The 12,482-nt window shown below is 46.5% G+C and overlaps 1 protein-coding gene across 1 annotated transcript in view; it reads right to left on the reverse strand.

Annotated features, from left to right (window-relative positions):
- The window catches only part of LOC8029573 (phosphatidylinositol phosphatase PTPRQ), a 128,459-nt gene that overhangs the window by 40,373 nt on the left and 75,604 nt on the right, over nucleotides 1-12,482 (reverse strand). The window contains exons 5-6 of the mRNA XM_040217032.3: nucleotides 9,486-9,711; nucleotides 8,604-8,909 (exon numbers count right to left, since the gene is read on the reverse strand). Coding sequence (XP_040072966.1) covers nucleotides 8,604-8,909; nucleotides 9,486-9,711 — 532 coding nt within the window. The remainder of the gene's footprint in view (nucleotides 1-8,603; nucleotides 8,910-9,485; nucleotides 9,712-12,482) is intronic.

The raw sequence follows: 12,482 nt of genomic DNA on the forward strand, positions 1-12,482 counted from the left end.
ACAATGCCAACCGTTTGAAGTGTGGGGCGCTTCGCTTTGGGCTTTTTGTTCATTCTGCGCTATTTGGTAAAAGTTTAGAGGGACACTTTTTATTATCCGAAACGATTGAAAACAATGCCTGGGCATCACCCTAAACTTCGGAACTTAGAATCTCAGTATTTGTGAATTAAACAACAAACGCTCCAATCCACGCTATGAAAGTGGTGGGACAGGAAATCTGTGGTATAACCTGCAACGATCACCCACAGCACTATAGACCCTTTTTAGGTCAAGCGCCACAAGTTGGTGCTCCAGACTTGGACGTCCCCGAGAACTTTTGGTTTATAAAAAAGATTAACTAAGGCCACCTTAACACCGCGGCTTGAAAATGTACATGACACGTTTAACCACCGATTCTCCAGGTGAACGCCAAAAGAACGAATGAGTACGAGATCTATTAAAATGTTTCGAGTATTCTTGTAAACCAACTTGCCTCCTCCAAGATGTAATATTGCACAGCCGAAGGCCCTCGTTAAATTTCCAACTTTGTTGTCCGTGTAACATAAATGCTTTCTAGCACTGGTGACATAAGCAAGCTCAACAGGCCTGCAAAGACGGTGCGATTGGAAGTCGCTTGGGAAGCAAGCGGAAGTTCATGTTTGTAAAAAACAAAAGGGTCTATACTAACGAAACAAAAAGTAAATGCACTCCACCAAAGCTTTTCTTTATATATATATGCGGAGGGCAAGTTCGTCTGCTTCTCGCGCAGGGGGTAGCGGTGACGTCAGAACGCCGAGCCCTGATTGGCTGATCGCGACCCCCTATCTGAGCGTCGTCTGCTCCTCTGCAACGTCGTCTGCTCGCAACGTCGTCTGCGTCTGTCTTACCTTTCCTGCGACTTTCGAAAGTGCAGAGGCCAAGGAACGATCTTACGCCAAAAATGTCCGTAAGACAAAACTTAAGAACAAATTCGTATTCACGAAACGAAATTGTCGTAAGTTTTGCGCAGGTTACGACGAAATCCTACGACGGCTCCGAAGCTGTCTCGCGCACTTCTCACGATCAAATGAGCATGGCCGACAGCGTCGCGGTCGCGACGACCAACGGACGTTTATTTTTTTACGTGCGGTTCTGACGCGTCCCGACTTCAAGCAGCAAGAAAAAAGTAAAAAGTACTTGAAACAGACAACGACGAACAAGAACGCTGGATCCACAAACACCCGGGAAAAGCTCCCACGGCCACGATTTCACCGAACGCGACCAAACGAGCTGGGCAGTTAGGCCTAGCAGGCACTCCGCGACTCGGCGACCGTCTGCCCACGACCGGCTGGCGTGCTGAGTGGAATATGCCTGCGCGACCTTTGTGAACCCTTCCCGTATTATACTTTGATCGCTGACCTCAATTTTAGATTAAGAGGTCAATTTCTTCCTCTTGTTATCTCCTTGTTTCCCGAGGCAACGGTGACTCTCGCCGGTGAAAAAGCGGTGAATCTCCGACAGACGCAGCAAAGGTAAAGCAGCCATCGCTTTGACCGCTTTGACGAGCAGACGTAAAGCAGACGACGTCAACTGCGCCAACACGCCGACGCCGTTAAAGAATGAGGGGTCTCGCCGCACACGAAAGGAGGGAAAAGGTATTTGGGAGGGAACTTGCGGAGACTAACACGCTCACTCTCGGTTCTAAGCAAAAAAACCTCGGCGCCCCGGGACACCTCGCCAGTGAGTCCATTGACTTCCCTCCTTGATGCGCGTCTGCTATTTGTTAGACAAAAACAACGTACCGCTCCAGTTATTTCGTCTGCCCTCTCTTAAAGGCGAAGTCGAGTTCGCTCCGAAAGTCGCAGGAAAGGTAAGACAGACGCAGACGACGTTGCGAGCAGACGACGTTGCAAAGGCGCAGACGACCCTAAGATAGGGGGTCGCGATCAGCCAATCAGGGCTCGGCGTTCTGACGTCACCGCTACTTCCTTTCTTATGCACAGAAGACGATAATGAGCCCACTTGCGAGGCGTATACATGAAAGACTTCGTACGCTGCCGTTGCTGCGGCAGCTTATGAAACCAAACTTCTAACCGAGAAACGCATGCGGAAGCGCTACGTGCATTGCATTGTTAGCGGGGCTGGTGACGTCACTCCACACTTCGTACTCTGCCGTTGCCGCAGCAGCTTATGCAACCGCAGTCTTTACGGAGAAACGCATGCGGAGAGCACTATGTGGTTATCATCTATCACGTGGTTTTGACACCTGTTTTGTGGTTTTCTTATTGAAAGAAGTGTCAAAACCACATGGCAAGAGATAAGGTGCGCGCGAACGGTGATAAGGCGAGAGCGATGGTTTTCTGTCGACTGTTCTGTCGAATACTGTTGCGTCGACTACTGTTGCGTCGACGGACACGAAAAAATCCGACCAACAAAAAATGTATAAATTAGCTGTAATTTTTTTCCCAACGCCGAATGACGGTTCTGCGTGAAAGGCTGCCCCGGCGGAGTCACAACCTGAACTACGATACACAGACACCAAACTCAGTTGTTTCGACCGTTTTATGACTTCCTTTTCGATGTTTGAAAGGCCATGGGGCATTTAAAAAAGAGAACTTCGTCCAACTTCCCGACTCACCGATCATTTTCAGTGCTACATGTGCCGAGCGCCGCCATATTTTCTGACGGAGGATAAAAAGCCACGAGGCTACATCACTCCCGACTCCGATTTTGGGCATTTCAAGTCGTAGTGCGTTCGCAGTTACGTTAAAAGACACGTTTTACGAATTCCGTTTTTCAATATTAAAGAAATGTCGCTTACAAAGCGTATAAATTTCAAAATGTTTGACGTCACAAATAAAAACAAGCGAGGAGATTAACAAAGTGGAGGAAAAGCGCCAAAAATAAAAAAAAAAAAGCGCGCGCGCAAAATTTTTTTTTTTTTCGTTGTGGTTTTTTTTAATTTTTATTTGTGTCAACGACAACAACTTGCATCGTTTTAGACAACAACGAGAAATACGCCTTTGGGGTGTCAGTGCCCGTTAAAAGTATCATGGATAAAGCATCTAACTATCAAATACAAATTGGTAGCATCGCGAAAAAATACGCAGGGAAAGGGGAAATGGACAGGACGAGCGCCGAACTTCAATTAAACGTTTAATGAAACCAAAATTCCGAGGTAAATTACACCGTCATAGCGTCGACACGTGTTCAAAGAAACTTATTCCTTTCTTCTGTAAATACACCGATGTTTGATTGACACTATTATCACCCTCCTTTCCTGTCTTGTAGGCTTCCAGCAGTTTTGCAGTTTTGTTTAGCATTAGGTTGTCGTCAAGCGAGCAGTGTCAGTAAGGTATTTAGATTTGTTGACGACTACCTTGTGGTAGCCAAAATGCCTGAGGGTGCTTCGCATGATAGCGTTGTCAATTCAGTGTTCGATGTTTTTACGCAACACACTGGGTGACTAGAATTAACACACGAACGCCAAGACGGCATGTTCTTGCAATTTCCTGACCTAAAATTGAAGTTCACGGAGCGCCATATGTGTGTCGGCTCTATCACCCTCGCAATAAGAAGGGACCCTTTTGATTCTTCTCACTCAAAGCTAGTTAAAAGGGGCATCGTGTCTTCGTGTCTGTTGGCTGCCTTAAAGATATCTTGCCATTATAATTTACAGGAGAGCTTTGGGAGGCAGGTTGAACGACTTAACCCGCGGGCTTCCCAGCTTCCGTTTTGTTGGCGGTGGCGAAAAAGCTACTAAGGAAGTTAAAAACGGGACCACAACTACATAGAGAACCAAATAGGAAACCAGAAGTAATTCCTTATATTCACAAGATCTCTCATAATAAGAAAAATATAGCGGGGCGCTTCGATGTGCCTATTGCCTTTTCGACCCCACGTAAGATGTCGCAGTTATGCCCCAGAGTGGCTGAGAGAGGTGGGAGTGGCAACAAATGTGCGATAAATTACAGGAGTCGGGGTGGTCTATCGTATCTATAAATTGCGCAGTCGGGGTGGTCTATCGCATTCCGTTAAGCTGTTGACGAGAATACACCCGCCAGACTGGCTGTTGTGTCAATGATCGCGTACGCGAGCATGCACTTTCGCTGCGGTCTTACCACTGAGGCGCACCTTTTCTTACACTCTCACATGCATGTGTCAGCTGAAATTATACAACACGATTTTGTGCAAGGGGGCTGACAAAGCTGCAAGCGAATAGCTGGAAGCATACGAGATAGGAATGGAGGGTTATAATTGTGTCAGTCAAACATCGGTGCATTTACACAGGAAAGATAACTTTTTGGAGCACGTGTTGACGCTCTGACTGTGTGGTTGGTTACCTCGATGGTTTCTTTTCATGAAAGGGACCATGAAATTATCTTTTTACTTTTGCCACAGAACTTTTACATTAAACCAGCAATGTTCACTGAATGTCGAAGAGGCATCCGTTTTCGTCTCGGTTTAATAACTTCTACACAAAAAAGTAATGAAGTATCGACTTTTTCTTTCTCTCCAACTAACCGCAAAACAAGCTGCGGCGTAATTTTGACGGTCGTGACGTACAGTGACCTACGCTGTTTCCGAAACGGGAAGTTCTCTCGGCAGTAGAAGAATGGGAGCGTTAGTGGCAGTTAGCGGCGGCGAGTTGGCGGTGTGCCGGTAGGTTTTACTGCGCTGATGGCGCAGATGTCACCGATGTATTTTCTGAATCGGCGCCATCGGCGCGATAGCCATGGACACATCGCAGCTGAGCGAGATTCAATGAGATATGTTGCGCTACAGCGACAGCATGGGACTAGTCCCATACGCCGGTATGCCTGTTGGGAAGTGCGGCGAGTCTTCCGGTGAAGGCTCCAGAAGTCAACCCAACTGTCATTGTTGGTAAAAGGCGGCCCGTGTCAGTCGCTTGCAAAGCGACGTAGATCGAGATAAATGGTCAATACTTCAGCTTGGGCGAGTTGGTTAAACATGCTAATACTTCGCAGCGCACAACAGACAACACACCATCAAAACAGATACACACAAAGAAACAACACTCACGCAGCGCTGACTGTCAACTCTCGGATATATTAATCTTCGTTCTTATCTTTCACCCTTACGCACTAAAAAGAAATAAATGTTAACCAAGGAAGAACAGCGAAAGAAAAATAAAAAATAAAAAGAAAAGGGAAAGATTAATATAGGAAAGAAAGATGGAAAGAAATGGAAGAAAATAAGATCTAGTCCTACTACAGTAAAATTACTGAGGAGGTTTTCCTAAATAATATAACTCTTTTCTTGATAAGCTAATCGACGGGGTACTAACGCATACACCGTCTAGCAGGTCTATGCTCGCGGCTTCGATGATTTCTCGAGTTAGTTTGTTGTTGCTTCGTCCCAGTACTGTAGTGGATGTTCCCCCCTTCTGGGCAACTGCACAGTACTGGGACGAAGCAACAACAAACTAACTCGAGAAATCATCGAAGCCGCGAGCATAGACCTGCTAGACGGTGTATGCGTTAGTACCCCGTCGATTAGCTTATCAAGAAAAGAGTTATATTATTTAGGAAAACCTCCTCAGTAATTTTACTGTAGTAGGACTAGATCTTATTTTCTTCCATTTCTTTCCATCTTTCTTTCCTATATTAATCTTTCCCTTTTCTTTTTATTTTTTATTTTTCTTTCGCTGTTCTTCCTTGGTTAACATTTATTTCTTTTTAGTGCGTAAGGGTGAAAGATAAGAACGAAGATTAATATATCCGAGAGTTGACAGTCAGCGCTGCGTGAGTGTTGTTTCTTTGTGTGTATCTGTTTTGATGGTGTGTTGTCTGTTGTGCGCTGCGAAGTATTAGCGAGATAAATGGCCGCGGCGTTTTTCGCGGCCTCGGCGATGCAGGAGAGAGCCGACGTTAAAAAAGATACGTTTGAACTACGAGAGTGTCAGCAAGAGCCACGTAAATACCTGTTCACACTCGTAGCGGACGCGCGCGTTTGATGGAAGTGCTGTATTCGCGCTGCTGGTAAGCGCTTCGGGACCGATCTTTTAAGATTGCAACTCGATACTGACGCGACACTCGGCAAAGGAAGGTTGGACCGGCATTGCACGTAGCTCCCTCGAAATGCTATAGCTCGACAGTGACGTGCAGTCTGTCAGAATAAAAATGGCATACTAATAACAAAGTGTACTATCGCGGACAATATGAGCTGAAACAGCGCTCCGGCCGCCGCACGGTACTACCTGCGCCGCCTGTCGCCTTGCTCCGCACACATGGCGCACCCTGAGTACGAGATAAATTCTCACTTGCGCTCGCTGCGCCACTGCGCTCTTCCGGCCGTCTGCAAGCGAGACGGCGGGTGCGACAGCGGGCATGTGTGTGGTCGGGCGGCGGGGGGAACAAAATATTACACTTGTCGTCTCTCGTTTGGAATTGATTTACTTTATCGCGCAGAATCCAGTAAAAAAAGCGCTAACTGGTGAAGAAAAAATATTGAAATGTCTTAAATTTCAGCTGCGATTATCGTTTTTGAAACTCACATCAAAAACGTTGCAGGTTGTTTTTGTTTGATTATAGGTGCATGCACAAAGTAGGACATCGCAAAATATTGGCCAAAATCTGTATGCCGGATTTAATCCGGCTCCGAAGTATTTACTTTTTTTTTATTTTTCATTAATCACAAATGTTTAAAATTAAAAAAAAAAAAAAAAAAAAAACGGGAAGCGTATACATGTTATTGAGAAGCTTTGTAAGCTTGATTGGTATGAAAAGGGTCAGAAAGTTTTATTTCTTTATTACTGGGCCCACGTGTTTGTTTCAAACAAAACAAGTTGCTGACAAAACACCAGTTCTTTTTTTTTTTTTTTTACAAATTCCTAGTATTAATAAAGTGGAACAAACAGTCATGTATCTGCCAGGAGAAGGAGATTGAAACTTAATCGAAAGAATTTTTACAGAGGACAATGTCAGACAGAAAAGATTAATAGTCGGCGTGGAATTTCAACTGCACTATACAGGAAGTTCGGGATCAAGGAAACATTACACAAAAGTATGCTTGGTTAACGGCGTCAAACAGTGTGTCGCAACCGTAGTATCAAGCTTTGTTCCAACCGGCAGAAGTCCGCTTCAGTGGGTCCTGAGGCGCAGTAAAGCTTACAAAATAATTTAATACCGCGCCATTCTCCCCTGACCCGCAACCACGGCTTCCATCCTGTCGGGCAAGAAATCATAGAGCGCGTCCACGAGATCTGACTCAGCCCCGAAGCCACTCCCATTCACTTCATTGCTTTCCACAATTTGTGGGCAGTGGCGTGGTAGAGGGGGACGCCGTGACATGGCTACCTTGATGCGCCTCCAAATGTTTTCGATGATATTCAGATCGGCTCCTTTTGGGGGCAAAGGCAGCTTCGTCAGGCAGCTCTCCTCGAGGAGATACGAGCGTGACAACGCATTTTCCACTTTGGCGCTTTCTTGAAATGCACTGAAATGCATGTTAGCTGAAAACGTGACCATTAGGCTACACGGCACAGGAATGGTGATGGTGGTTCCGTCGGCCGATATTTTCGCTAGCAGACGGCCGGAAGAGCGCAGCGGCGCAGTGAGCGCAAGTGATAATTTATCTCGGCCTCAGGGTGCGCCGTGTTTAGGGAGCGATGCGACAGGCGGCGCAGGTAGTACCGTGCACAGGCCGGAGCGCTGTTTCAGCTCATATTGTCCGCGATAGTACATACCGTGTTACGAAGGTAATCCATACGGCGTTTATTTGAGCTCTACACTCTTAGAAAAAAGGATAGGATAGTCCTCCCTTAAGGAAGGAATGGTCTTGTAACCTATGTTCCTTTAGAAAGGGAGCAACTTTCGTCCCTGAAGCAGGGGAGCAAAGTTCCTCCGTCGCTTGCATCACAATATGGCGGCTCCGAATCGAGCAAATCGAGCCCAATAAGGCTTGACGAGGACGCTACGTCTCTTGTACGGGACGAGAGGAGCAGCAAATGTGTGTGTGTAAAACGTTTAATGAAAAAAAGAGAAGTGGTCGCACTTGCGCGTGACTTCTTTATAAAAGCGTAACACGAGCTTTCCGCGAAGTGTGTTTATTTCATCTCTAATTATGCTGCATCTGTAATTATGCTACAAAATGTGGATCTGAATATTATTTAACAAAACTTTCGGAAACATTCGCCGGCTATTTATTGTTTACGATCGCGGTGCTGGTGAGGGAGGCTCTTACCCAATAGGCGACGTGGATTCGGCTGACGTGCTGCATTTCCGCGGATGCATCGCAGTGAAAAGGCAGAGAGCTTTCGAAGGAAAGAAGGCGCAAAAGAGTTCAGTTTTCTTTTAAAAGTTCTATAGCAAATAAGTTTTTTTGTCTCCCTATTTTTGTGTTTTTGTGTTTCTTCTCACACCTTTTACGACGTGCGGCGGATGAAATTCGATTTTAAAATCATTTCATGGTCTCATTAGACTTTCAGTTGAAGTTCGGCGCTCGTTTTGTCCATTTCTCCCTTTGTATTTTATTGCGCGCTGCTACGAGTCTGTTATCACGAACCAAATCGCATGCATCGCTACATTGATTAGCTATCGAATGAAGGCTCAGAAGAGGCGCGTTTGGATAGAAGCGAATAAGCTGGCTTCCAGAAGGCGCGATTTCAGGAAACGACCACTTACCGTCTTGTTCAGTCGTGAAGTTTGTCGAGAACTCTGGACCGGGTTTGACGGTCACAGCATGTACAGAGATGATGTAGACGGTGTATGGACGTAGCTTTTCGAGGTTGACGCGCTGCGACGACATGGGCACAATTAGTTTGGTCTCGGCTTGTTCGATCACACGGCACGGGATGACCGGGCGCAGTGGTCTGTAGACGACTCCGTAATCACGAATGCGACCATTGGGCGTGGCCGGTGCTAACCAGGTGAAGCTCGCCTGCCGTGCGAAGCTTCTTGTCATCTGAAGTTGCCGAACTTCGCTGGGCGCTGCATGGAAAAAGAAATACCGCAGAAGTAACCCTCTGGTAATTCTTGTTTGTTCGTTGGCCCTTTCATTATACTCTGTTTCACTTGCACTGGACTGCTTTAAGCAAGGGCGGGTAGCTTTTGCCTGTGTCTCACAACCGTCCCAATCTCGCAGATTGTCGAGCGACTGTAAAGCGCCTAATATTCTGTGTTTATTTTTTCCAGGAGGCAGCTTTCAGGAACTCAGGGAATGATGTCACTTAAAAAACTAAGGAAGTGGCCGAAAGCTGCTGGAACGTCATATTATGCCGCCAACTCTGCGGTTCAACATCTAGTGTTCGACGCTTATCGTCCCTGCGTGGGAAGCCCCGCTGAACTTCTATACGGCAAGCAAGTATTCTAATATGCGTCTCTGGCGCATTGGGACGCCAAGAGGGACACGGGAATCAAACGGCAATAGAGAGAACGTGTAGATAAGGCGCAATGACAAGGCAGCGAAGCTCGCGCCAACATTGGTTCAAGTCGTGGGGAAACAAACGCAGGAGGTGCGCGAACAGCAGACGAACTTGCATGCCATATAGATACTAGTGAACGTACCGTCCTCAGCGGACCTGACTGTCCACAGACTCGTCCACTGACTCGATGTACCGTCGGGCGTGTCCAGACGGAGCCGAACGGTCAGCTCCGTGAAGGGACGCGTGGGCACGACGAATCGGTCGGTGGCATTCACACCGGGTTCGGTCAGGTTGAGGGACTCCGTGGTCCCGTTCACTTCCAGGGTGACGTTGGCGCTCCAGCAAAACCACGACTCTCGAGGTGGGTTCTGCACACGTGCGACGCCAAGTGCGACAAGCTTTGGAGTGCTGTTGTCCAGTAAATTAACCTCGAAAATTGCACAACCGAGCGAGCGAAGTGTACCAGCACGAACTAAACAAATATAAAATGCAAATTGCAAATTCCGCACTAAAAAAAAAAAAAAAAAAATCCGTTTGTCAAAGGTTTTTTGACGCTTTAAGAAATCTTTTAGTTTGTTAAGAACGGTTTACTCTCACGCACTATCGCCTCCTGGTGCACTAGAAAGGCAAGTGGGCGATGAAGAACTCTTTCCCATCAAAAAAGGAGCTTAAAAGCACACCTTACAGGTTTTTCACGAAGAAGACTTTTAGGGGGTGCTGAAGGGGATACTTCAACGAAATCTGAAATATACCCGTGGTGTTAAAAAATAGGTCGAATATGATCCACAATATCGGTAAATGACAATCGCACGTTTGTATTTTGAGCCTGGGTGGCTGTATTTTTCGTTATAAACGGCCCACTCTGGCAAGCGCTCGGAGAACAGCCAGCTGAGAGCACGTGACATCGGCTGCAATCGTGACGTAGTTCGTCTCGGGACGAGCAGAGCTGCGGCGAGGCTGACGTCGAGAGGATGTCGCAGTCATTCCAGCCACCGAAGTGGCTGCTTTTGTACGAATTTTGAGTGACGGGTTAATCTTCTATAATCTTGTAGGGGGACAATAGCGACTTCTGTTACACGCAAAAGAGATTCTCGGGGGAGAGGGGAGTTCCTCCTTCTTCTCTTCTCTCGTCGTGGCTGGAGGTGAGACAGTTACCGTAACTAGCTGTCAAGGTTCCTAGACGGGCATTACAAGTGAGGCGTTAGCGGCATCCACCAGGGCCCGTTTTCTCGAACCCGAACTGTGGGTTGAAGTTAACTATTGTCCCTAGAAGGGGGAATTCTAGGTCACGTTACTGGGAGAGCAGGGGCGCCGAGGGAGGAGCAGTACCTACAAGCAAAATGGCCGCGACGTCGCTTAATGAGGGCTAATAGTTCTGCTCGGTTCTGCTGAACATTAATTTCGATCTGGCTGTTATATTAATGACGCACCATCAACCTATGATCACGTCAAGCAAAGCAGTAGTTCAGAGGGACTACTAAACTAAACGACGGCAGCATTCCGCGAACGCATCACTCTTCAGCGGTCCGGGATCAAAGACATATGACGGTACATAAGCCTTGCAAGTGTTTTTATGGTGAGTAAAAAAATGTTTTGCGAACGAGTGTTGGTATATATTTAAACTAACACGTTTAATTTGTTACACTACGCACGCCAACTCGTGAGCAGCGATTACTTTGCGAAGAAAGGGGGTTATCCTCGATAAAGTCTTCGTTCCGAGTGAACAGCTGGGACATTGTACTGTTTTTTTGTTCGCAGTGCGCCGACAGAATGCCGACAGCATCGAGGTTTCTAGATATCCCCGGTGGCCAGCAATTCAACGGTGACGAGAAGCTTAGATTCTCGTCACCGGTGGATCGGTTGGGCAAACGGAGGGCAAACAAATGAGATCTGCAGGAATCGCCAAAAACCTGCATCGCAAGGAACAAAAACGAGACTACAGCACCGGCGTTGCCAGACTGGAAGGCACACGGGAAAGTTATGCGTTGTTTATGGCGAAACATATTGAAGGAAATGTTTCTTACATTTTTTAATATTCGTCGACAAAATCTACCATAGTAGCTAACATTTCTTCGTACCATCTGAAGCAAATAAATTGGTCTTCAAGTACAACATTGCTATATTTTGACTTAAAATTCCATACTAGATCAATAACAACCAGCGGAAAAAGAGGATAAACAAAATGACTGGCTTGTTTCACCGATAGATGGCGCATCTTACTGCCCAATCAAAAATAATTATTGTTGTTCTATATCCAGCCGTTTATTACAGTACCTAGGTACTTTTTCCTTCCTAGGCACCGTGGTTTACCAAAATGGGTTTGCCATCGCTTCGAGGAAACCGGCCCAGGTGCTTTTTGCTAATCGTTTTATTCGTTTTAAAATTCTTTTTCGTGTCTTTTGTAACAAGATATTGGTTTGTCCGATACGACACTGCTCCTTGGAACACATATAGACCAAAAAATAAGCGCCGAAGTTTCGTTGTAGTATCCAAATTATGGATAAGCCGAAGAACCCCAAAGTTTTTTTTCTTTTACGTCCAGATTTTTTTTTTCTGCAGAAGCCGTAACATTGTTGCGGGCTGTGTGACGTCACCATTGATGTTTTGCGGTTTCCGGAGTCGCAGAGGCAGGGCAGTTTTTTTTTTCGCCTCTCTGTTGCCCCGCCAACGCTTTCAAAATCAAACCATAAGTATTCGGGAGTTCCACTCTACTTTTGTGTCGTGTCGCAAACGCAAAAAAAAAAAACAAAAAAAAACGTGGTCGCCTTTTTGTGTGACCAGCTCGGCTAGCTCTCCAAACCTTCCAAAGTGAACCGCAAAATTAACGAGTTTTCGTAGGCTATTTTCCCACCTCCACTACGCTCTCCGGGACGAAGACTCCACTACTGCGCATGAGCGGCGTTAGCCTTGCCAGCAGAGTCCCGGATATCATAGCGGGTTGCGGGAAAATGTTGCGGGACAATAGAAACGATCTACGAAAACTCTCTATTATATTGTTTCTTACGTCTCTCAACGCTCTCCGCAACTCGCTACGACTAGCGGCGTCTTCGTTGCCGAGAGCGTTGCGGAGCAGGGAAAACGATTTACGAAAACTCCTCACTGCCTCTCGCAACGGGTAGTGGAAGTTGCGAGTGCTTCG

This window comes from Ixodes scapularis, unplaced genomic scaffold (genome assembly GCF_016920785.2).
Source record: "Ixodes scapularis isolate PalLabHiFi unplaced genomic scaffold, ASM1692078v2 PGA_scaffold9__187_contigs__length_104089568, whole genome shotgun sequence".
NCBI classification, from domain to species: Eukaryota; Metazoa; Arthropoda; class Arachnida; order Ixodida; family Ixodidae; genus Ixodes; species Ixodes scapularis.